The sequence below is a fragment of the Hippopotamus amphibius genome, chromosome 10 (assembly GCF_030028045.1).
Source record: "Hippopotamus amphibius kiboko isolate mHipAmp2 chromosome 10, mHipAmp2.hap2, whole genome shotgun sequence".
In the NCBI taxonomy this organism is placed as follows: domain Eukaryota; kingdom Metazoa; phylum Chordata; class Mammalia; order Artiodactyla; family Hippopotamidae; genus Hippopotamus; species Hippopotamus amphibius.
The window spans coordinates 41,189-67,333 of NC_080195.1; the positions used below are offsets into that span (position 1 = coordinate 41,189).

General features: G+C 45.5%; 2 protein-coding genes across 3 annotated transcripts; both read left to right on the plus strand.

Annotated features, from left to right (window-relative positions):
• The first annotated feature begins 1,138 nt into the window (after window positions 1-1,138).
• Window positions 1,139-14,028, plus strand: LOC130829969 (RING finger protein 11-like). Of its 2 annotated transcripts, XM_057696705.1 has the most exons (7): window positions 1,139-1,182; window positions 2,240-2,329; window positions 5,148-5,231; window positions 6,614-6,701; window positions 7,899-8,243; window positions 10,198-11,956; window positions 13,171-14,028. In XM_057696705.1, the coding sequence occupies exon 7, from the start codon at window positions 13,254-13,256 to the stop codon at window positions 13,674-13,676; it is 423 nt and encodes a 140-aa protein (XP_057552688.1). In that variant the 5' UTR covers window positions 1,139-1,182; window positions 2,240-2,329; window positions 5,148-5,231; window positions 6,614-6,701; window positions 7,899-8,243; window positions 10,198-11,956; window positions 13,171-13,253; the 3' UTR covers window positions 13,677-14,028. The 2 variants fall into 2 exon arrangements, with proteins under 2 accessions (XP_057552688.1, XP_057552689.1); XM_057696706.1 differs by lacking the exons at window positions 1,139-1,182; window positions 2,240-2,329; window positions 5,148-5,231; window positions 6,614-6,701 and having other exon boundaries at window positions 7,728-8,243.
• A 4,152-nt stretch (window positions 14,029-18,180) lies between these two features.
• On the plus strand, window positions 18,181-18,603 carry LOC130830461 (RING finger protein 11-like). The gene has a single exon (XM_057697681.1). It carries the CDS (start codon window positions 18,181-18,183, stop codon window positions 18,601-18,603), a length of 423 nt encoding a protein of 140 aa, XP_057553664.1.
• Window positions 18,604-26,145: the final 7,542 nt, after the last annotated feature.

Sequence of the window (26,145 nt, forward strand, 5' to 3'; positions counted from 1 at the left end):
ACAGTGCATCCAGATGTGACCCCTGTCACGCTTTCATGTAAACCATAGTGCTCCTTCCCCATCTATTCACATCTGAGTATGAAGCCCTTCCTGTGATTATCCCCCCCAATGCAGCCATTTCTATCCCAAGATGGAAGAGGGCTTGGGGAATGCCATGAGTGACTGTGAGCAAATGTGTTAGGCGAGATACGTCAGAGTTAGGGATATTAGCAGGTGCAGGAGCATTTTAGGAAGACAACATAACCAACAGACAATATGATTCCTGACTCCTACTCAGCTCATCTGAGCTTTCTAAGGCAAGACCAGTCTTAAGTAGTCGCTCCTGGGTATTTGAAAATATGCCTTTCAACATACCCCTTTCCTGTGACAAACATACACACGGGGATGAATTCACCATGTGGGTATGACAGCTGTCTGCTGTCCACTAAAACACTGGGAATTCAGGGTCAATAAACTACATGAAACCCATAGTTTGGTTTTTCTGTCCTTTAGAAAGTCCTCATATCCTGATGAAACCCATATGTTACCTGGCAGCAGTGGGTGTGTGGGAGGGACTGACCTTCCCTTGAAGCCAGCAACATTGAAGACACTTCCAGTACCTGATGAACATAGCATTTCCAGGAAGGGATGGGCAAAGGTTTTCATTTATCCTAATTCTAAGCTTCCCAGTGTCCCACCCATTCCTAGCTCCTTAATCCCCCATAGCATTTTTTTCATTCTCCACCCTCAGTTCACATAGCCAAGTGTCCCCTCCAAATGGGAGAGATACTTATATTTAAAAGTCTTGTTCTTCCCCTACCCAGCTGACCTGGAACTCTGTGGATGTGTTGGGACAGGCAAGGAAGTCAGTGGGAGAAGCCAATAGAATGCAGAAACCACTGGCTCAGAGGAATAATGTAACCTGAACAGAATAAGACAGGGTTTAGCTTCTCACTCCCACATCTAAAGAGTAAAGACCATATTTCATACTCTTGAACAAGAGTAACTTTTATGGTCTTAATCATAATCATCTCAAGTATTTAATGTCTCTTTTCTAGAACATTACATTAAACTATCAGAAAATATACAATGAAGAAGAACAAATTACCGTCACTGGAAATTATGAAGGAAAACCAGCTATGCAAACACGTCTATGCAATGTATTCATCCTGAACAGCTGAGCTTTGTTGGAACAAAATTCAGGTACAGTTCAGTCAGTCCTTGAACATTTACAAAGAACGGATAAAGGGAGCTTATAGACTTAGCTGAAAATTGGTTAAACAAGATTTTGATTGTTATTGTAAAAAAGTTGTCAATATGCTTACCAAGTGCATATTGTAATAGAGTAGAATTATTTAGTAAGCTCAAAAGGATATTTTCAGCATACAATAGTGGAAAACTTGACATAATCTGAAAGTCACACAATAAATTTAAAAGAAATAATTTTTAAAACACTTAATGAATTTGGGATCTATCATTCTTTTAGTCTCTATTCTGTCTTACTCCATCTCTCTGCTGATACGCTTTTCGTCTGTTTTTAACACACTACTTCTTGCCCAGGTCACCTTCTGACTCTTCTTGTATCTAGAAAGTCTGTCGGACCAACCTGTTCCTCCATCTCCTGTGCTACTTTCTCATTTTCTCCCTCCCTGACTCACTCTGTCTCCCTGGTCTCCCTTTGTCTCTCTTTCCCCCTCCCCCTCCCCCACCCTTCACCTCCACATTCTCGAGGATGGAATAAAGATTCCACCTGTGCAGGAACAGTTCACATCAAGAATGTAAACACACCCCAGCAGGCACCACAGGTGCAATGGGATCTGGGACAGAGAGCACGGGGTGTCACAGGACAGGGCCAGTCACCTTTCCAAGCCCAAGGCTCAGGGGTGTCAGCTAAAAAGTGGCACTTGTCATCGGCATCTATAAGAACTAAGTCACAAACCACTACAGCTGCTGACCTTCAACACCCTCTGAAAGGAGTTCAGGGTGGAGATCAGGAAGGAGGCCCTCTGTGTTCTGGGAAAAACAGGCAGAACAGGTCTTCAGATAGTCAGATATCCTGCTCCTCGTGCCCAGCAGTGAGCCTCCGCCAGAATGTGTGCTCGACTGCGTGTAACCCCCTTCGCTACAATCCGCTGTAACGCTGACTTTCCCTTTGAGCACTTTTCTCAGCGCTATCTGAAATGCTGTCTCTCAGGCTGTTGTCCTCATTTTGCCTGAAATAAAACAGCTCACAATTGTCATCTTGTGCATTTTTTTTCAGTCTACATACAGGGGCTTCCCAGAGGCGGTGACTGCGAAGGGGAGACCTGTGGAGCTACAGGGACCAGCTCACAAAGACAAGGAAAAGGAGGTTTGTCCTCTCCTGAGGCCTAAGGTCTGCAGAATCCCAGGGCCAGGGGAGGGCACAGCGTCCTGAGGCTGCGTTGAGGGCCAGGATGGGTGATGGGAGGTGAAGGGCGAGAGTCCACGTCCTGAGTGGGGACCTGGCACAGCACGAGGCAGCAGACAGTAAAAAGACCAAATGCAGAAAGGTCAGCAGGGACCTTGGGTGCTTTTAATCGGAAAAGTAAATGACCTGAACTCCACTGCCTGGCCTCTGGGCATTTCAGGATGAAGCGTTCTCCCTGCAGGTGGGACAAGGGGGTGCAGTGCCTGTGACATCTGCAGGGAGACAAAGACCCAGGGGGTTAGACACTTCAGACACGTCCCTCTTGTCATAGAAGTCAAGCAATAAACTTCTGCCTCTAAAAACTATCCATTACCCCAACCCACCTTCCACATCAAATTTTCTGTGTCTAGGTTTATACACAGTGGATGTCTGAGTAAGGAGAGTGTCTCTCCACCACATCTCTGAGACTCTATTTCCTTATGTGAGAATTAAATCCGATGAAAGCTGAGGGGTAAAAGTGCATTGCAGTATAATTTAATTTGTTTTCTTTACTGCTACCATAATTAAAATTTTTCCAGGCATTCCTTCACAAAGCCCCCTCGTTAAAGAGTTCCTCCTTTGGGGAAGAGACTCAGCCATATGTGAGCACGATGGTTGTAAGACGGCTGAGGGTCTTGATGAGAGTCACTTTGGATGGCCTGGGAAACAAGTGGCCTCTCTAAAACACAGTGCCGTGCACTAAGGGACCTATCTCCATGTTCCTGTTGAGGGGGGGACTTTCCTCCTCAAGTTACCCCTGGTCCTAGTACATATGACCATCAAGTGACCTGGGGGTCCTCACAGGTAAGGGACCCTTCAGCTTGAGATGTTTGCTGTGAGTTGAAGTTCAGAATCCTGGTGAAATGAAGCCGTTCATGTGTGTGGTTTAGACAGCTACGATAAGGGAGACTCCAGTCCCCCCTCATGGGGACATGAGCGCTAAGGGGAGTTGGTGAATAGGTGCTTCCCAGTGTTGAAAATGCTTGCGAGGCTTCTGTCCTCCTGATTCTGCTGAGGTTGTCGGGAGGCTTATGCAGCTGTTCTCGTCTCATTTGGTTCATGATGGAATATGTTTATTTTAATATTCTAACAATGCCATGTTGGAAGTGAAGAACACAGCCATCCAGGAGTGGAAAGTGGGGAACAAAGAACGTAAGCACAATGAGTGCTTGGCTGATAAGCTTCACAGCCGGCCTCAGACACGTGCTTTAGAGGCCCAGAGCTCCCACCACAGGGCATCTCAGTCATTTCCAGAGATAGACCTTCATGCACAGGGCAACACAGAAATACCCACAGACCCCATATTGCTGTGGCTCTCCACCACCTCATCTGTCCAGGGGCCTCTGAGAAAGGGTCAGAATGTCCAGTTCTTTGTGAGTGAAGTTCACAGTCAATATTTGCAGTTGGCTCTTCATACTCAACCAGGGACCTTTTTCTCTTAGTATTCATGGAGGAAGAATGGTAGGTGGCTTTTGAGTCATCTTAAGAGGGTCAGAATCCCAAAAGGCACGTACTGGGTTCTGTGTCTATCCTGTTGTGAATGTTAGGCCACTATTTCTCCTAAGATGCCTTCATGTCTCTTCATGTCAGGATGAGTACTGAGGACAAAGGGCAGCTGGGGGTGTGCAGAGCAACAAGCCCTGAGAGCCATGGCTAGTAAACCTCACCTTCACTTAAGGGTTCCGCCAGTGCCCACTCATGTGCACAGGATACCAACTTGCTTCCACCATTCACAGAGCCAGATGCTACCTCAGAGACAGGCTCCCCCAGCACCTGTCTGACTGAGGTTCCAGCGCAACATGCTGCACGTGTGGGGAAGGTCTCTGATTGCACTCCCCTCGAAGGTTCCATATCTGAAGCAACGACCTGGTTCTTTCACTAACTCTAGCCCTTAGACGCCTGGACCAGTGGCATGGTCTCAGAGCACAGCACCGTTGACAGCAGAATTTGTAGCACAATGTCATTCTTCCACCAACTCTGAGATTTCCCCTAGACGTCCTTGCTAGCATTACCCTACCCCCACCCCCACCCGCCCGTGTCCACGTCTTCCTTCCTTGGATGCACTGAGTATCACTAACTTCCAGGATACTGAGGGTTAAATTACGTCATGTGTTGTCCCCGACGCAGTGCCTTGTACACAGTGGACCCTGAAAACCCTGAAAGCACACAGCAGATGCTCAGTAAAGCTTGTTTTAGTGAGTTAATGCATGTTGTTTCTCAAATACTGTCTTGCTCGGACACCACTGATTTTTCTGTTCTTCTCTGTTTGATAAGGGTCAACAAATAATATAATTCGGGGGAGGGGGAGATAATGGATGATATTGCTGGAACTAAATCTATTTGTGCTGAGAAATGATGTTCGAGTATGAGGAATGTGTGTGTACCATGCTTGCTTTCCCTGTCTCAGGGCAACTTAAGGTGGTGTCTGGGGAATCAGCATCAGCTTTTCCATTTTTAAGTTAAAAATAAAATTCTATCAATCCCTTCCAAATTTCCTGAATCATAATTTCCTAGTGTTGAACCTCTGATCTCCAAGAGATTTGTACACACATTAGAGCTTAGGAAGCAATATTTACTTAAATAATTCTCAACACTGCTTTCCCATTGGGATACCTTAGGTAGTTGTAAGAAATACCATCACTCCAGAAATTATTTCAGTTGTTCTAAGGATAAGCCTAGCATCAATACTATTTTAACCAAACCTTCATGCCTCCTAACCCTTTGAACCCTGTGTTTTCAGATCAAAGAAGATTTAGTAACTCTCAGATGTTTCAAATATCAGGTTGCTGGGACTTTGCTGGTGGTCCAGAATCCACCTTCCAAGGTAGGAGACCCAGGTTCAATCCCTGGTCGGGGAACTAAGATCCCACATTCTGTGGAGCAGCTAAGACCGAGCACTCTAGAGCCCGCACACCACAACTAAGATGCGATGCAGCCAAGTAAACAAATAAATATTTTAAGTAGTAAATAAATAAATAAAAAGAGCTGATACTTTAAATATATATATATCAGGTTGCTGTCTATATTAGACTTTAAAATTTTTTGACTCTTGTGGTCATCAGAGGATTCCTGAAAGGAGAGGTTTTTCTGTGCTTCTCCAAGTTTCAATTGCCAGAAATTAAGATCCATGATACTTTTGTTGTTGTTGTTGTTGTTTCAAAATTCATGATACAGTAATGAGGCAGGAGTACAGCTATCTCCTCTACTGGAAATGAAGATGCAAAAAGGTTGTCTTAGGCTGCTCTGAGCCCCTGACTATAGGCTAAATCCCCAAGGCTGTCCAGGAAAAGGTGTTGCTAGAATGGAAAGCAGGAAGACAGCAACACAGCAGCAGGAGCGAATGTAAAATTTTCAAAGTCCTCCAGGGGGCCCCGCAATGTTTGTGTAGGCAAGTGTTACCCTCTGCTGGCCTGGGCACATTGAAAATGGGATCTACCAACAGCTTCTCTGAGATATGAAAACCAAAATGTCTGGACCTCAAAGGAGCTGAGTAGAGCAGAAGGCAAAAGGGCACCCAGAGGATGAGGGCTGAGACTGTGCTGGACATATCAGGTGTGTTGTAGGTGAGGCTTCTCCTCACTGGGTGCGGATCTGGTTCCTGGCTGTTGGGGCTGGCCTAACTGCAGTGTCCAGAGATGGGCAAACCCTGGACCGGCGTCTCTTTTCCTCTCTCTGCTAGTTCTCTTCTCCTAAGTGGCCCCCAGGTTTTCCCATGCTCTCCTCAGTTGGTTTTCTCTTCCCTCCTGATGTTTGTCTTTGCCTTGCAGAACAAGTTTCATAGCACAAACCTAGATTATCTTGTTATTCAGTTAGAGATGTCTGTATCTATTCTTTCATCTCCTTAGGTATGTTATTATTATACTTCCTGGTATTAAGACGTAAGGGTAATAATCACTATAGTTATTGTTATTTATTATTATTAAGCTTCTTATTATGCATTTTTGTGTGTAGTTACAGTTACACAGCAGTGAATAGAGATTCTCTACTTAAGAAGGATGTCTGATCTTCAGAAGGTGATTGCCAAGGGTTCCCCCTCAGACACACACACACAGTCTCCCAGGCTCCTTGCCGCACCACTTGGTATCTTTTCAATAAACAAAATCCTTATTTTTGAATTCCTGCTCCAGAAGCAGGGACAAACCTGTCAGCAGGTGAGTTCTGCATGAGGATCCCCTCAATCTTAGTGAGGCTCTGCTCACTTTACAGCAACTCTTCAGGGACCAGCAATCTCTTTTTCCATCTGAAGAGACCCAGGAAAGGATTCCTTGACCTGCTAGAGAAACCACGAAGTTTTGTAAGTCAACTCAGGGATGCAGAAACGATTCTTATCTTCCCAAAAATGTTGTAGAAGATGTCTCTACCTGACAGAGCATTGGCAGAATTTTCTATGTCACTTCAGGAGGTCCAAAGTACCATTGCCAGAAACTGAGGAGCCCAGAGGATGAGCCACACCTGCCAGAGGCTCTGCATGTATCCCCAGTCCTCTTGGGCCCCAGAAAAGCCAGGGCTGAAATGGAAGGCAGGGAGAGTGCAACACACCAGGATGATCAATTGAAGAATATATAAGTTCTGTGTCCATACAAGGAGCCTCTAGTGCCTGCTCGTGTCACACCTTGCCAGCTGGGGAGCACCAGTAGGAACGTCCTCCAACAGCCCCAGATGGTATATATGAACAGAGATGTCTGGTCCTCAAGGGGCCTGCGTTGACCAGATGGCAGAAAGAAAGCTAGACACTGAGGACTGAGATAGCACTGGGGGCTTAACGTATGTTACTGGCGGAGTTGCTGTATCTTGGATGTAAATCTGCAGTCAAGCTTTGTCAGCCCATTGGCCTGAATCTTTATATCTGGTGGGAATCCTTTTTTTTTTTTTTTTTTTTTAATATTTATTTGGCTGCGCTGGGTCTCAGTTGCCGCACATGGGATCTTTAGTTGCAGCATCCGGGGTCTTAGTTGTGGCATATGGGATCTAGTTCCCTGACCAGGGATTGAACCCCTGCCCCCTGCATTGGGAGCATGGAGTCTTAGCCACTGGCCCACCAGGGAAGTCCCTCTGGAGGGAATCCTATGACTGATGGGCTCCAGACCTGAGTTCTCTGCCTCTGCTAGGGAGATCTCTCTTCCCAACGTTGGCACAGGAGGTCCCTAGTTAGCCCATATACTCCTCCAGTTTGGTTTTTACTTCCCTCCTGTTCTCATCCATGGCTTTCAAAACACATTTTATTGTGCAAACCTAGAGTTCAAACTGCAAAATACCCCATGAGGCCCAATAACAGTATCACTTAGGAGAGTCTGTATTCTTTTCTGCAATCTCCCTAGGTTTCTAATTATTATCATTTTTATAGTTATTACTTTTATTGTAATTAGGACAACCATCATTATCAATGTTGTTGCTCATTATGATTTTTATTATGTTTTATCATGCATTATTTTTGCGTGATAGCTATAGTGGTAATTATACAGCATTAATCAGAGTTTCTCTACTCACGTAGGTGTCAGGTTGACTGAAGATAAGGGAAGATCCCTCAACATACCTGCACATCCGCAGTTCTCCTGGGTTCCTGTGGTGGCCCTTGATGCCTGTTTGTCAGATGAGGCTTTTGAAATATTAGACATCTCCTTCCAGAGGCAAATTGTGCCTGGGCATCTGGAAAAATTTACAAGTCTTATTGAGGGCCCCCAAACTGGTGTCCAAGGAAGGCTGGTGCTGGAATGGATGGCAAGGAGGGGACAACCTGTCGTGTGACCTACCCTCAAATTTTCTAAATTACTCAGTGAACTCAGTAACAGCTTAGGCTGCTACTGTCACCCCTGCTGGATAAGGAGCACCCACTGAGGTATGTGAACTGGAATTTCTGGACCTGAAGAGGCTGGGTAAAGAACGAGAAAGGCAATCGGGCCACAGCATGAGGATGTAAAGTGCCTAGTAGAGGGGGCCTTTGCGCCACAGGTGGATCCAGGCCCTGCCTTCTTTGCAGAGCACCCAGGCCATCATAAAATTGGCACAATCCTTGAAGGAATCTGTGAGGCTCCTGGGCATGGTTGGTGCTAAAACAGGGTCTCTCTACCGGGATCCCGTACAGGGATCTCCTCCTTGGGCAGGCATGGGCGTTCCCAAGCTTGCCCATGTCCTAAATATTATTGCAATAATTATTCGTCATTGTTATTGTTGTTATAAAACATTGAGTAAAGTCTCCTGATCAGTGAAGAACTGTCTGATTTCCTGAAGAAGGTGGCAGAGGTCCCCACAGCGCACACAGCTGCTCTCTGGCTCCCAAGTTATCTCCATAGTCGCGTCCCCCAGGGCACTTACAGAAACTTTCCAAGGTCACTGCCAGGTGCCCAGACTGGCCATTTTGTTTCAGGGGAAACTCAAGGAGGGCATCTTGCCTGTCTGAGCCCCTGGAAAATATTCTAAGTCACTGCAGGTCCAGCAAAGGCTGGTGGTTGCCTGAAAGCCTGGGAGGGTGTCGGTGGGTCACTATAGTCAACACAAATCCTGTAAGATACCCCCTGAGACCCAGAAACCACTGGGGCTGATTGGGAAAACTGGTAAGGAGGCCCTCATCCCCTGGAGTCTGAGCAGCGTTTTCTATGTATGCCTGGGAATCAGGTCACTGCTCAACCTGCTCAGTGCTGCCCCCAGTAGCCAAGGAGCATCATCAAACAAGGCTGCTCAGGGAACTATCTCATGGTCCAGCAACAGCCCCAGGCAGAGAAGCACAACCCAGGAGCCCATACTGGAAGGTGTCTGGGTAGCGCAGATGGCAGGAAGGACAGCAAGGGGATCAAGCTTGAGAGAGGGCTGTGATCTTATTTTTTTAACTACTGGGGCTTTAGAGGGGAGGTAAGGATGGATTCTAAGTCTGGCCTTCTTCCAGGGAGGCTACACGCCCTAGAAGACCAATACACACATTTTCACTTATTGGTGTCAGCCTATAGGTAACGAGTATTGTAGCTAGACTGACCCTTGTGGTTCTTATTATGATTGCAAGAGGCCTTCATCAATAACAACTAGGAAACCTTGAAAGAGACAAGGTTTATCACTCACAAGTCCTGGGAAGCATAGCATACCTGAGGCTACACAGAGAGGTCATGGGGAGAGAGAGAGAGAGAGCACACACAGACCTGGGGTTTGCTTTATTGGGGGTTGAGGGTGGGAGCTGGGATTTCATGGGTTCACTGCTTATTGCTGAATTTAAACCATAAGAGTGGGAATTTAAGGTGTTGCAAGAGCAATGGTCAGTTATCTGAATCCACCAAAATCTCTACAAACCAGAGCCTCGGGGTGAGGGTGGCCTGGCTCCTTCTCGTCGAACTCTGTGATGTGTGTAGCTGGAACAGCCCGCTCTGAAGTGGATGCCTAAACAAGCGAGGCCTAACTCAGGCACTCGTGTCACAGAAAAGAAAACCATCTGTCAGGGTTACATTACAGACACTTAAATGAGCAAAAAGGAGAGTTGTCCCAAATGAGTCTTGTTTTTACTTATTTCAAAGTCAGCATTTCAGAATAATGACTACATATAAGGAATAGTCCATTTCATTTTTTAAAAAGAAAAATTAATATTGTTACTATGACTTACTTGGATTACACAAGAAATCAACATGACCAGCTAGTCTAGAAGAGCACGCTTGAAATAAGCAGTATTTACAATAAACAAAAGAAGGCACCATTAGCAAACCATTAATTTAATTTATTTAATTTACACCTCAGTGAAAGAATATCCAGGCAGTAATCGTTTTCTACAGTAAATCTGATCGCTTCCTTACACTACTTTTCCTGTTTCACAGAAACCATGCGCTCAAGGGAAGAGGGTTCCACTGCCTCGAGGGATCTCCTCTGTCACAGAAGCTCCAGATGCAGCACGGCCTGACTTACACCTTGGTTTGCTGTAGCAAAAGTGACTTAGGACTTCTGGGTCCAGAGTTGTAAGAGACTAATTTTGTGTTACTTTGAGTTACCAAGTTTGTGGTAACTTGTTAGAGTAACAACAGGACATTATACGTGCAAGAATATCAATATACTCAACACTAAGATGGAATCCAGCGTGACACGAGCAGGGTGCCTTGCTTTAACATGGGCTAGGGAGCTACAGGCAGACTTGAGAAGAGCACGTACACATACATTGCTGTCTTTATCTTGACTTGTTTCTGATTTTACAGGTTATGATTTTGATAAGAATAAAGTAGCCCTTTAATAACTTGATTCTATTTTAAAAGGTGTACTGTGCAGACATCTTCCATCAGAACTACTGTATGTTACATTGTCTTCAATAAGTTCACAGAACATGCATTTGTCAAAACTTGGTTTACCAAATATAGCAAATTTCCAGCTTACCAACATCACCGATTTACCAAAACCTAATTTGTGTCAAACATAAATACATTTTAAGGAGATTCATATTTGGAAGGAATGACTGATGTTTTAACACAACTTAAAGTCAGCTAGGTATTTCAGTTGATCAATTACCACTGGATTTATTAGATCCAGTAAAATGAATCTGTTGACTTTCAGTGTGGCTTAGCCTTCTAATGAGTTAACATTCACTTAGAGATGTACACATTCTGATGTTGTCTACACACGTGCACACATCGCAATATTTCTCAGCCTTTCTAAAGAAGGATATATTGCCATCCCAACAACATGGATGAACATAGCTGATGTTATGCTGAGTGAAATAAGCCAGACACAGAAAGACAAATTGTGCATAACATCACCTACATGTGGAATCTTAGAAAGTGGAATGTACAGAAACCCAGAATAAAATGATGGTTTTCACAGGCTTGAGGTGGAGGAAATGTGGAGTTTTTCAGTTATAAGATGAATAACTTTTGGAGATCTAATGTAGAGCATAGTGATTATCATTTAAATATTGTATACTTGAAATTTGCTTAATGAGTAGATCGCAACACACAAAACAGTTAATTTGTAAGGTGATGGATAGGTTAATTAGCTTGACTGAGGGACTCATTTCACAATGTGTATGTGTATCAGAACATCACATTGTACACTTTCAGTATATACAGTGTTTGCCAATCACACCTCAATAAAGCTGGAACAAATAGTTCGTAAAAAGGAAAAAAGGAAATAAAGAACAGTATGGGTCCTCTTGCTGCAGATTCTGTGTAATAACAGGGGAAAACCACAAAACAGTGAAACATCTGGGAAAGAACAGGAAGTTTGCTTCTGAGACGTTTAGAAGAAGTGCAGAACTAAAGGACTTAGTTTTTAGAAGTTGAATCTACATGATTTACCTAAGCAGGGGGACATACTTTGTTAAACTGGAACGCTTGATTGGATTTGTGTTGACAGACACCCAAGTTATTTAGGATGTGTCCTTTGGATTAGGTAGTGGGAGAGGTTAGATGGTTGATGGGATTATAGTTTATGAGGTTATATGATTGATGAGGTTATCAACTGCATAAAAAGAGAACTCACATCAGAGCAGTGCTTTGTGTAGAGAGAAGGAAGTTCTGGGCTCTGGAGTGTGTGGACAGCAACCTCAGGAAAGACCTGGCCTCATTGGATTTTCCATCCATTTGATTTCTGGTAAGTTATGAAGATAATTTTCACAAGAAGAGACAAATGTTTATTTTAAAAACAAAGTTTAATTGAAAAATTATTGTTTAATCTGCCTACAAGAATTTGGGGTAGGCCCTTTGAGGGTAGGTTTGGTTGTTGTGAACATGGAAGTTTTCTGGATTTATAATTTATATGCCATGGTCACTGGGAATGGTACCTAACCTCAAAATTCAGGTAATATTTTTTGCAGTTATGCTAGTGGAGACCATAGTAAATAAATAAATATAAGTTATCTAGATGAATAGAATTGTATTTAACACAAAGGGGAGGGAAACAAGAAGGCTAACTGAGGTTGAGATTTAGAAAAGGGATCTTTGGGGAGTTAACATTTAAACCAAGACTGAAAGAAACTGTATGGCATGAGAAACGTATGTGTGGATGAAGGACGCTAATAGGTGTCAGTGCAGGGATGAGAGCAACACCTGATTGTATTTGTGTGGTTCTCTGAGGGCACGTGAAAGCTGAACCCCTAAACATCTTGTGGAGCCATTAATGAACATTGCCAAATAGAGGAGTCTGATTTACAGTCTTATTTTCATAGAGAGGTAATGTCCTAAGACATATTTAATTGTAGTAGCACAGGCCTATGCAATTAGAGTTGATAGGTCTACATACCATAATCCCTGGGATTGGCGTCTTGATCAGCAGAGGCGGTAAAAGGTCAGAGAGACGTGAGAATCGCAGGTCTTGGTTAATATTTACTGACGTGAGTAAACGTGGATTCAGCAGGCAGGCACACCGAGGAAGATGGGGCTGACCACGAGGGGGATCCGTGGACGGCAGTTTCCCAGGGGGTGGGAGAGCCTGGGTGGGGAGCGACTCTGTGAACAAAGAGCTGGAAGGGGAGAGGCTGGGATTCCAGGGTGGGGCCTCTGACTCCTCCCCTGAGAGGTGACAGTTCCTGGTGAACCCCACGTGTGGCGTGTACCCCTCAAGACAATTCTGTTGAGACATTTTGAGTTTGAGAAACAGACCAAAATTGAAAGGCCAGATGACCCATTTCCAAGCCATGCAATTTTGTCATGTGACTACAGTTCTCTAAGGCCCTGTTCCCAACGTGGGTTCCCTCGGCAAAGGAGCCGCAGTCAGCAGGGTTATCATGAGGTTCAGGGAAGCCTCTCTACGTAACTCTGCAAGCAGGGATCTCATTTAACAAAACTCTTCTTTTTCTGCTTCTCTAGACCTAGGAACAAGGAGGTGTGTTGAAACTCCTGCAGAGACGACTGTCAGAAGGGCGCAGGGATCTCACACCCCAGGCCTGAGGATGGGGAACTGCATCACCTCCCGCACCTCTGGTGACAGCTTGGTTCCTGAGTCTCCGTCCCACTGGGATCAGGAGCCACGTCTGGAACAAGTTCCAAATCTCATCCATCTTCCAGTGCCCAGCCTGATTCACCAAGCAGCACAGCTGACAGAAGAGGAACAAGTGAGGATAGCTCAGAGAATCAGCCTTATAGAGCACCTGCCTCAAGGAGTGTACGGAACTGATGGGTTGGAAGAAAAGATCCAGGAGGAGTGTGGGATCTGTTGGTTGGACTTTGTTTGTGGGGACCCCATCAGATCTCTGCCCTGCAAGCACGTCTATCACCTGGACTGCATCGACGAGTGGTTGACCAGGTCCTTCAACTGCCCCTACTGCCGGGGGCCTGTGGATGTTGCAGAGCTTTCATCCCAGGACACTAATTGAACCAGGATCCCTTGTTTGATTTCAAGTGTCCCATCATTTTTAGTTATTTTGATATTTTGTCACTGTGCCCAAATAGCCAGGGATTAGGAATTAAAATCCTGAACAAAGATTTCCTAAAAATTCCTGTTATGTTGCAGATGTTGGTAAACAATCTGTGATTTGTTGTCAGAAGAGTGGGGATGGTATTTTATGTAAAGCATTAACCAAGTATTTACATGTATAACTGTATTTTAATCTTGTTATTGCCTCAGTGCACAGGAATTGTGTAAAGCATTACAGCAGATTATGTTTAAATTGGGTATGCTGAAGATTAGGAAAAAGATAGTGGTTATTTTTCCTAAATAAAATACCTTTCTTCTCCTCCATAGGAACTCTCTCTCTCTCTTTTTAAATAATAACACAATCCCAGAGTAAGGGAAGACTTTCTTAGAAAATGCAGGAGTCATAAATGAAGCAGTAGAAGACTCCAAGTACATAAAAAGATAGTTATTTTTTGTAACAGCACCAGAAGGAAAGTCAAAAACGAATGATGGATATGACCCAGCAATTGCACTCCTGGGCAGGTACTCAGACAAAATTGTAACTCAGAGAGATGCATGCACCCTGGGGTCCATAGCACCACTACTCACAATAGTCAAGACGTGGAAACAACCTGATGTCCATCGACAGGTGGATGGACACACAAGATGTGGTGCATGTATACAATAGAGTATTACTCAGCCACAAAAAAGGAACGAAGTTGGGTCATTTGTAGAGATGTGGATGGACCTAGAGACTGTCATACAGAGTGAAGTAAGTCAGAAAGGAAAAAAAATCATATATTAACACATATATGTGGAATATAGAAAAATGGTATAGATGAAGCAGTTTGCAAGGCAGAAATAGAGACACAGACATAGAGAACAAACATATGGACACCAAGGGGGGAAAGCGGGGTGGGGGGGCGGGTGGATGAACTGGGAGATTGGGATTGACATATATACACTAATACACATAAAATAGATAGCCAATAAGACCCTGCTGTACAGCACAAGGAACTCTACTTCACTTCGCTATACAGTAGAACCTAACACAACATTGTAAAACAGCAATACCCCAATTAAAAAAAATAAAAATAAAAAAAGAAATGATATGAAAAAAACTTTTGAGGGAAATCAGTCAATACAGTATTTAATGGCAAATTCTATAAAGAGGTAATAAGTATATGTGTGCCAAAAAAAAAGTTACAGTTTAAGTTAGGCTGAAAGGATGCAGAAACCTAAAAGAGAACCATGTGCGTTGAGCAGCAATTACACAAAATGCTGGCTACAAACACAACACATCTTATAGATTTTTATCCAATACAAAGGCACTGAAAAAGAAAAGGATAAAATAACCTCTTTGGAATCAAATGCCCTAGCCTAAAATGAAAAGACCTAGCTTGATTTTTCTTCAAAGATAATGGATGATTTTATATCTTAAGCTGCGTCCTATGACTTTCACACATTTTAATATTACTGGAAAATAAAAGCTGAAAAATGATATTACAGGATGATCAGCTACACAACTAGATAATTTATTCTGGGATTCTGTAATGCTTTGAGGCCTGTAGGGCACTACAGGCCTTAGGACAGCAGCTAGAGTGACCTGCAGAGACTATGCTGGGTGGTTTCTCTGGCTGGACAGTAAAATATGGATACTCCGGAGCCCTGAAAAATACTCTCCTTAAATATGTTTTCTCAACACCAACATCTGTCCTTGCATAGTCCCTGCCTGAGAGAACGTCGGCGCTCCCATGTCGTCCTCGGAATGAGGAGCAGGGTGGCTCCTCTGCTGCAGGGTCTCTCGAGGACTGTCCAACATGACCCAAAGCCACAAAACAGTGAGGCGGCTGGCAAGAGATGGCAACTCTGCCAGGAGGACGCGCGGGAGAAGTGGAGGATCCGGGGAAACAGCTTTTTCCTTACCTGACTCGACAGGGCGCTTAGGAAGGGGGCACTTTGTTAAGGAGGCAGGACTGATTGGACTTGTCTTGACTGGTATCCAGGTGACTCAGGTGGGTCCTCCAGATCACGTGGATGATGAGGTTATCTGACCGAAGGGGTTCCATGCCTGATGAGGTAATATTGATGATGGGGTTACTAACTGCATATAAAGAGAGCTCACCGTCCAAACCAGGCTCAGTTTCCAGAGAGAAGAGGCTCTGAGCTCTGAAGTGTGGTGACAGTGACCCCATCAGAGAACTGGCTTCATTGTCTCCCCGTCTACCTGGCTTCCGGTAAGCATTCGAAACCACTTCCACCAGGAGGGATAGACTTCAGTCATTTTGTAACAGAATCGTGAGTGGAAAACGATGGCTTAATCCGACTTCAGGCATTTCATAGCAGGCTGTCACGGGTGGGTTAACTTGCTGTGGACATGGAATTTCTCTTGAATTTTAGTCAACTTGGTAGTCAGAGGAAAATGTGCTTAACCTTGTAAGTCAAGGTATGAGTTTTCTGCAATTAGACCAGTGCAGGGACAGGAAATGTACAAATGAAAATTAGGGAACTGGCCTCAAGGAATAGTGGACTGGTAATTAAGGCAACAGGGAGGGGAAGAGGAAGATGAACCTGGGCTGGGATTCAGTGAAGACATCTTTGAGACATTTACATTTACCTTGAGACTGAGGCAAATGAATATGGGGTACGAACGTGTGTGGACAAAAGATCACAGAGCTCTGTGTAGAGATAAGAGCAAAGTTAATTGTGTTTGTGTAGATCCAAGAGGTCCTGTGAAATATCCACCCCTGGATGCCTTGTGGAGACATTAAGTAACACTGAAGAACAGAGAGGTATTTTTTTCTGGTAGGGGACATTTACTTTCAGGCACCTGTAACTACAAAGTAGAGATGATAGCTCATAAATCCAGGTGGAGTCCAGACAAGAGATCTTTCACTGTCAACTTAGAGATATCAGTGGAAGAAACTGAAATAATTGAATAAGCATGTGAATACCAGGTCAGTGTAGAAAGGAGGAAAGACGGGCTGGAACGGAGCCTTGAGGGCTTCCTACAGTACTGCTCTCCTCAGAGGACATGTGGAAGGAGTGACTACTGGGTAGTTAGAAAACTGAGACAAAGAAAAACAGCTTCCAAAAGGAGGTCCTGGTCCAAATCTCCTTTGGTTTCAGGTAAAAGACTGAGATCGCCCCCGCCCCCCGTCATCATTTTATGGGGCGGATATGGAGTCAGCAGACATGGGAGATAACTGGCGGTCTCTGTAAGGTCAAGGGTGAGGGGACGTGAAGAAATGCTAACTGCACTTCAGCTCCATGTGTGATTGTGAAAGAAGGAAGAGGAGAACAAAATTAGAGAGAAAACAGGTTTATATGGGGTTTGGGTTTCAAAACAAAGGAGATACCAGAGTTTAACAAGGAGAAGGCAAACTGAGCAGAGAAAAGTGACCAGTGGAGAGGATTTAATATATAAGTGATCATGTAAGTTCCTGTGAAACCTGGAGCAAAAGAATGTAACTGAAGTAACCGGATGTGTCCAAGGATAGAGAAGTTTCTTCACTTAAACAGGAGAGAAAGAACAATGAGTATTGTTGTGACTGCAGAGGTCATTGTAGACTTGCTGGCAGCAAGCTGCGGTAATTTGGTAAACAGTCTGACTCAGGAGGCTTTCCCATCTGTGCAAGTCGTAAGGGTGAGTGTGTGTGCAGTACCAAAGGCCTGGAGAAGGTCTGAAGTATTGTGGATCAAGAAGGAAGATTAAGACATAGAAGGATCGCCAGGTGTACTTGAAAGTTACTGGGGCTGGGAGTCTGTACTTAGCCCAGGCTCGGCATCTTGGTCCTGCGCACTGTCAGATGCGGCCCCTGAGCGGAGCAGAATTTGGCGTCTCTGGGATTGGCGTCTTGATCAGCAGAGGCGGTAAAAGGTCAGAGAGACGTGAGAATCGCAGGTCTTGGTTAATATTTACTGACGTGAGTAAACGTGGATTCAGCAGGCAGGCACACCGAGGAAGGTGGGGCTGACCACGAGGGGGATCCGTGGACGGCAGTTTCCCAGGGGGTGGGAGAGCCTGGGTGGGGAGCGACTCTGTGAACAAAGAGCTGGAAGGGGAGAGGCTGGGATTCCAGGGTGGGGCCTCTGACTCCTCCCCTGAGAGGTGACAGTTCCTGGTGAACCCCACGTGTGGCGTGTACCCCTCAAGACAATTCTGTTGAGACATTTTGAGTTTGAGAAACAGACCAAAATTGAAAGGCCAGATGACCCATTTCCAAGCCATGCAATTTTGTCATGTGACTACAGTTCTCTAAAGCCCTGTTCCCAACGTGGGTTCCCTCGGCAAAGGAGCCGCAGTCAGCAGGGTTATCATGAGGTTCAGGGGAGCCTCTCTACGTAACTCTGCAAGCAGGGATCTCATTTAACAAAACTCTTCTTTTTCTGCTTCTCTAGACCTAGGAACAAGGAGGTGTGTTGAAACTCCTGCAGAGACGACTGTCAGAAGGGCGCAGGGATCTCACACCCCAGGCCTGAGGATGGGGAACTGCATCACCTCCCGCACCTCCAGTGACAGCTTGGTTCCTGCGTCACCGGCCCCCTTCGGCGGGAGGAGACTCTGGGCTCGCTCAGGGCAGGCGAGACCGCGCGACCCGGGGCCGCGCTGGGCACGAGCAGCGCCACGGATCCCGGGGGGAGCAATGAGGACCCCTCAGAGAATCTCCCGCATAGAGCTCCTGCCTCCAGCAGTATACGGAAAGGAGGGACAGGAGGAAAAGATCCAGGAGGAGTGTGGGATCTGTTTGGTGGCCCTTGTTTGTGGGGACCCCATCAGGTCTCTGCCCTGCAAGCACGTCTATCACCTGGACTGCATCGATGGGTGGCTGACCAGGTCCTTCACCTGCCCCTACTGCTGGGGGCCTGTGGCGGTCCTGCAGCCTTCATCCCAGGCCACTAACTGAGCCACGATCCCCTGTTTGATTTCTAGCATCCCATCACTTTTATTGATTTTGATATTTTGTCACTGTGCCCAAATAGCCAGAGATTAGGAATTAAAATCCTGCACAAAGATTTCCTAAAAATTCCTGTCATGTATGTTGTTTAAGCTACCAAGTCTGTGGTATTTTGTTATAGCAGCCCAGGATGACCAAGACACTTACCTGTCTAATAAATGACATGAACATGGTTTCAGAAAGCTTCAGACATATCTGTTAAATCGGAATAACATGCATGGTGCCAGCAAGATAAATTTACGGGGAGATCATTGGTGATTTTAGTACACCAAAGCAAGAGGAAATGTGAGGAAGTGGTAACAACGCTTTCAACTTTTGGTTTGATTGGGAAGGAACAGGAGAGCAGAAACTAGAGAAGATAGGTTCAGATGAAGATCTTGTTTCTAAATGGAAGTCTTAATAGTTGAGTAGAGAGATCAAGGTAAAGCAGATTTAATATAGAAGCAATAGCATAAATTTCCTAAAACAGCAAAAGAGACAAGGACTTAATTGGAGAAACTGGACATGTCCCAAGGTAGAGAGGACACTTCAGTTTACACGAGAGCAGTTGTAATGGATGGGTATGAATGCAGGGGTCATTGCAGACTTCCGGGCAGTCAGCTGAGGTTTGACTTAAAGTTTCTCGAATGATCTAACTCATCAGTGTAGTAGAAGGCAGTCCCTTCTGTGGAAACTAGTGAAAGTGAGTGTGTGTGTGTGTGTGTGTGTGTGTTTGTGTGTGTGTGTGATGAATAAGGTTTGAAGTACTTATGGAGCTAGAAGGATAATTTTGTTGGCAGGATTTCCAGATATATTTGAAAGTTTCTAGGAGTTGGCTGTATTTAAACCAGGACCAACATCCTAGTCACGTGCTTATCAGTTGCAGCCGCTGAATAGTGAGGGATCCGGAATCACCAGGATTGGTGTTGATCCACAAATGTAGCAAAAGCTCAAATAGACTTGAGTTGTTTGTTTTCACAAATTATATTTAAAACCTAAATAAATTACTATTAAATTACAAATTGTGTTAGGATATGAAGTACACCTTAAAGCAGGGGTCCCCAATACCGGTCTGTGTCCTGTTAGGAATGGTGCCGCACAGCAGGAGGTGAGCGGTAGGCCAGGAGCAAAGCTTCCTCTGCTGCTCCCCATGGTCCGTATTACCTGTTACTGCCTGAACCACGCCGCCCCCCATCCCCCACCCCACCCCCCACTGCCCCGTCCATGGAAAAATTAAAATTGTCTTCCATGAAACCAGTCCCTGGTGCCAAAAAGGTTGGGAACCGCTGCCTTAAAGTATAAGGAATTAGAAAATACTTCATATTTTGTTGAGGACAGCATTATCTAAAAATTATCAGATTGATGAAGGGTAGGAATTAGGCTGGAAATCAGTGCTGGGTAATAGAGGAGGGAGACAGAGAGCTTTCTCCACAGAAGGAATAACCCTTACTGGTGAGTTGGTTGGGCTGGTGACTATCAGCAGGTGTGACCATGGGGAGAGGAAGAAGTCTGCGCCAGGCGTTGCTCCAAGGTTGTTTTCCTGACGCCTGAGTCCTACCCCCATAGACACATATTTTGGTGAGGCTGGCATAGGGCTTGTTTAACACTCTCCAGATAATTTTAATGTGCAGCAAAGTCTGAGAACCATTGGAGGCGGTGGGCAAAAATAATGTATCACTCACGCAATCTTTTCAGTACTGTTCAAAGATGCACCCATAAAAACAGCCCATGTACAAGTAAAAATTCACAATTATGTTGAAATAGTGTATAAACTCAAAGGAGAGTTGCTTAGGAATAATCTCCATTAAAATACACATTGCTTACATAGGACTGTATTTTCTCCTGAAAAAGGGACTAGCTCTCTAGTGAGGTAGTTTTTCTATTCCTGGAAACTCTTATTTAAATAGTAATAATTACAATATTAAACATAATTGACAATATTAAATATAAATTGAAGACATTATTCTTCACTGCGATGTCACTTCTTTTAACTTGTCAGCTTTCATTAGATCTGATCTCCAGCCAAGGAAACAGAGCCTCAGAGATGTGGTGTGAAGACTGGTTTACTCATAAGACACCCATCTCACGGACTCAGCTTCTCACAGGGACAAATGCATCCCATAGGGGCCCACGAGGAATCACTCCAGTCACTATGGAGACTCCCAGGCACATATGATGTACAAGCCCAAATGCAGAAGACTCGATGGAGAAGGTGATTTGGAGGCTGGATGAGTTACACACGCAGAAATATATCACTTGGCTCCTTTATAAGCAAAGAAAAACTAAATGGGGAGTCTAAATGTTAAGACCACTTGACCCCAAATGCTGTAAAGTCTTGGCTCCTTAATCAGACTCCATTTCCCAGCAGTATTGAGAGGAGTAAGCTGATCTCAGGGTATGTGAACTCAGTCCTGCAGACCTGGAGGAGCGGTGGGTAAGGTTGCTCCCTCTTCTCTACATGAACTCCAGGGTGGTTTCTGTTCTATTGCCTAATAAAAAGATATCTTCCAAATTTTGAATTGATTTGAGTTCAAATAGTAATACTAAATAAACTTAAAGTTTTGAGAAAACCAGAGGGGTGTCCTCTCTGGTAAATAAGGTCTGAGAAGTTTCTCCAGCGTGAAGAGTTGGGATGTGGTATTGCCAAACTCCAGCCAGCATGAACTTCAGAATTTCCAAAGGAAATTTTTAAAAGAGAGTTATTAACTTGCATTTTCATGTTAAAATTTATTAAGGGTATAAAAGAAGCTACTGAAATTAAAGATCTAATTTTACTATTTTTCTTTTATGGAAGAAAGTAAACACCCCTATCAAATCTCCTTGGACACTGAAAAATTAATTTTTCATTAATTAAAAGCAAAAACCAACTATTTCCTAAACAGTATCCATTTTACAAGCCTCATCCTAACTTTACATAAAACATTCAGAAATAGAAAACAGAAATAAAAATATCTCACATTTTTAAAATTAAAACCTTTCAGATAGCTCTGTGATATAGAAAAAGAAAAATGTGAAATTACAATATATTTAGAAATTAATGACCAGCATCCACGCTTGTTCCAAAGGTCTTAAATTTATAAATCACCTCAAGATGAGTGAAACTGAACAACTTAAATGTAAAGGAGAAAAGAGTTTATTGATGTATGTACACACGAGCACATTTTATTCCTGCAAAGCAGCCTGTCAGCCCCTCAGCCTCGCAGTCCAGGTCCTGGCCTTGGCCCGAGAAGTCCTCGATGCTCCGCCCCCTCCCGGCTCAGGCCGCGCCCCGCGCTGCTCCTCCTTCCCCGCCGGCTCAGGCCACGCCCACGCTGGGCGCGCTACGCCGGCCGAGGCCTTCCGAGGCTCCGCCCCACGCTGGCCCCGCCTCGCCCTGACTAAGGCCCCGCCCCGCCCGCGCAGCTGTCTGCCGACCCGGAAGCGGATTTCGGGAGCGAAGGTCTTCTCGGGTGAGTGAGCTCCGGGGCTCTGAAGAGCAAGGCCGCGCTCCGTGGCCTCTTCCCCACCGCATCCTTCACACCCAGGGTCCGGGGGTCCCTGCGGACGTCACACACCCCGCTCTCGCCCATCCGGCCCGCGTCGCCCCGAGACTCGGGATGCGGGGCGCTCCGCTACCGTGTGCGAGGCCGTGTCCGTTTCCGGTCAGGATCGCTCCGAGGCCGCCCCCGTCCGGCCCGGCCTTTCTGCCTTCGGCCCCTTCCCCGTCTCCCGCCCCGCGCCGCGCTGCGTCAGGTCCCCGCTCGCGACGCGGCCTCCCAGGCCCTCCGCGCCCGCATCCTCCGTCTCGGCCCTCGGGCAGCCCGGGACGCCGCGCCCTCCCGCGGCCCTGGGGTTCCGCAGACCCCAGGGTCCTCCCGAGCCGCCCGCGCGTCCTGGGCCTGCTGGGCCGCGCCTGCCGCTCGCTGCCCTTCGCGGCCACCGGCTCAGGAGGGCCGCGGAGCCCCCGGCTGGGGGCGCGGCCAGGGCTGTCCGGCGGCATCCCGTGTCCTCCCGTCCCGAGCGCTGTCCGCCGGCGGCCCCGCGGGAAGGCGCGCTCTTCCCGGGCAGAGCGTCTTCGTTCCCCTGCGTGCGGGTCGAGCGGGCGGGCGTGGGGTTGGGGAGAGCCCGGGAGGCCGCCAATGAGGGAAGGTGCGGAAAAAGACTGCAAAACAGAGGGCGGGGAGTGGGTGCGTCCTGCGGACTTGGTAAACCGGGAAGAGTGGAAGAGAGTGAGCTAGGCAGGAAGCAGTGGGGGAGAGGGACAAAGACGGCAGTGGAATCAGGTGGAGGGGGCAGCGTAGGAGGCGAGGGCCTTGATCAGTCGCCGCAGTAGGGGCAACAGAGGGTGCATCCCATCCCACCCATCAGATGGCTTTCTAGTTTCCACCTTAACTTTCTTTTTGAAATGTACTGTGTCAGATTTCCTTAGAGGCCTCAGTACTTTTCCAGTCATTGTTACATTTGAAACCATTCTTTGGTACTTTACACTGTTTTAACATGCTTTTGGTAAGGATGTTGGTAATTTTTTTTAACAGTCAAAGCTAGTTAATAATTCTAGTATATAACAGCTTCTTTTCTTTGCTTATTTGATCTTTTGACTTAGCTGGCCGTGAGCTAAGGTTTCCAACTAAGTGTGTGTTCTCTTCACGTTCTTTTGTCTTTTCTCTAGAAATGTTCAAGGAAGGGCTGGACGGTCCGGTCATCCTTGCCACTCCAGCCACCGCGGGACAGGTACAAGTCTTTCCCTGGTTCCCCTGAGGACTTAAAAAATGTGTCATTTCTCAGCGTGTGCCTCCCTTCGTGCCTTCCAGTCCAGCACCAGCCTTTCCTGGGCATCTGAGGGGACTTAGAACATTTCCAAGCAGGCCTATAAAGCTTTCCATGGGACTCCATTTGGGCAGTGACATTTCCTAGGCTCCTGAACTGACCTAGAAAATTCCACAGTGGGATTAACTGACATAGGCACCCTCTCCATTCTTTCCAGGCAGACACTAGTGGCTTGTGGGTCCTCAGGGCCACTTAGAAAATCTTAAGAGTGTCAGGCAGGAGATAGATGAAGTTTACTGATGTTCCGTGTTAATAAAAGCAATTCCTGACTTGACAAGCTTTTTTTTTCTTCTTTTTTTTGGTGGCTCTTATGAGCCAAAATGCCCTGGCTGGTGTTTTTATTTTCCCACATCCCACTGGAAAAAGAGGTTTTAGTAGAGGAGGGAGGTGGTCTGATGGTCTGATGGACTTGGAAAGACACAATAAGAGTGAAAGAGAGTGAGTGAATACCATTTTTTGGTGTTAAATTTTTGCTAGAGATATACAATGTCCATTTTTCCTCTTCAGATATTTTTCATATGATACAGTTTCACTGAGCTTGTTTAGATATTTTTAGAGTGAAAATTAAAATGTGAAATTTATAAGGCTTGTCTTCAAGAAATGATATCTATGAATTGTGTAATATTTTGTTTGAAATTACAAAAGACCAACAGTTGGGGTAAAGAATTTAAGTTCATACTGTGTAAGGAGTCATGGACACCTTGTTGGACAATAGTCACACCTTATTTGGCAGCAGCATTAGAAAGAGATGCATTTAAGGGCAGGAGGAACTCACTTTCATAGAGCTTATGGTTTCTGTCCTCTAGGCCAAGTGATACACGGAAACTATCAGATTTAATGTAGAAAACTACTTGTATGGATTTGAGGTATTGTTTTTAAGTGGTACATTATATGTTATAAGTTTTTCTTATGTGAAGGATGTTCTAGAATAGGTGGTCATTGATTTTTTTCTGTAATCCAACTCATATCATAGGAGCAATACTCATTTTTCTTCTTTCTTTTGAAAAGACACTGAAATAGAAATTAGCAAAGATGATAGGGCATGAAAATTCATTTGGAAAACAGTTTGTCATTCAGAGACAACTCTTGTTTTTGGTTCATTTAAATACCTATGTGTCTTCCAGGGAAGCTGGACTCAGGATCCATCCCTCCCTCCAGAGCTCCTCCTACACCAAACATTAAGGCCACAGCCCGCCCTTATTGCTGAACGCCTTCAGGTCTAGACGTCGGGGCTTGTACTTTTTGTTTAGAGCTGTTGATGGGCCATGTGATTGGTCCTCAGAGTTTCCTGGTTGTGACGCTGTGACCTGGTGTGGCTTTAATGGTTCCAGGTATTAGTATACCCGGTTCTAGGGTATACATAGAAATTTATGCACAGATGAGGACTTCTCTCAAGACTTCTGAACTTGCCTTGGTGATTTGTTGGCCCTGAGGGGTCTTAGGAAATTTGAAGTGACCCTTGTGGTCCAAAGATGCCCTCCCAGTACCTTCAGGCAGCCATGGGTCCTTGTTGGACCCCAGGTAACTTAGACTATTTTCCAAGGGCTCAGGCAGGACAGGGTGTCCTCTTCAAGCCTCCCCTGTAGAAATTGCAGGTCTGAGCATCTGGAAGGGGACTTGAAAATTTCCAGGCATTCATCAGGGGAAATGCCGTCAGGAGGTACCGTGGTAGAGCAGGAACACCTCTGTGTGTGTGTGTGTGTTGGAAATAGTCATCCTAGCTAGTAAATCAGACCCTGACTGGATAAAGAAATGTTATTTAATGTTCTGTAACAACAGCAACAGCAATGGTAAATAATAATGTCAGTTATAATTATAAATAATAATGTTGGGAGATGAGAGAATAGAATATAGACTGCCCTGAATGAGTGACAAAGTGCCCAAATCAGCATTTATGGGGTGGTTTGTTTCAGTCATAGTTCTCTACCTTGAAAAGTGTTCCTTGAAGGTAGAGGACAAGGCCAGAAGGGAAAAGCACACCAGCACACCTGAGAAGTCAGGCAGAGGTGTAATTGGGGGATTCCCAGGGGACACTAGGGGATGATGGGCACTCACCCACTGCCCTACACCCACCTGCTTTCTGGAGTGCAGCCAGCTAGTGATAGGGCACAGCTCCCTGCCAGGAAGGCAGGACTCCTGAGCCACGCCCACATTCCCGCAGCGAAGCAGGCCTGCCTACCGAGAACATTAAGCTCCCAGCAGCATGCTGTCTTCACCACCACAGTGCCCCGTGCCATCTGCCCTTCCCAGGCCTAGGAGGTCCAGACATCTCTGTGTGCAAATCCCCAAGCTCTGGGCCATTGGAGGGCTTTGATCTTGGTGATCCAAAGCCAGCAGGGGAGACATGGGCTGGTCTTTGTCCATTAGCAACCTCTGGACGTCGTGTCTGCCTGCACCATCACTTAAACACACTCATATAAGCGTACCCCATTCGCCTTTCACCAGCTCTTCCTAGAGAAATCGTTATTTTCTGTCTCTGAGACCTCTTAAAGTGATGGAGCTCTACTGGATAAAATAATACCACATATTGTAGCTTGAAACTAGTAACATAACTGCAGCTAATGGTCATCCCCCTAACTGCATAGAAATCATTCACTAATTCCACATAAACATTCTAAGTATCTTCTTTGTACAGTTAGAATACATCAGTATGAAAAATAGAGTTCCCTACCTTTTGGAGCTAACACCCAGATCTTTTCTATAGTC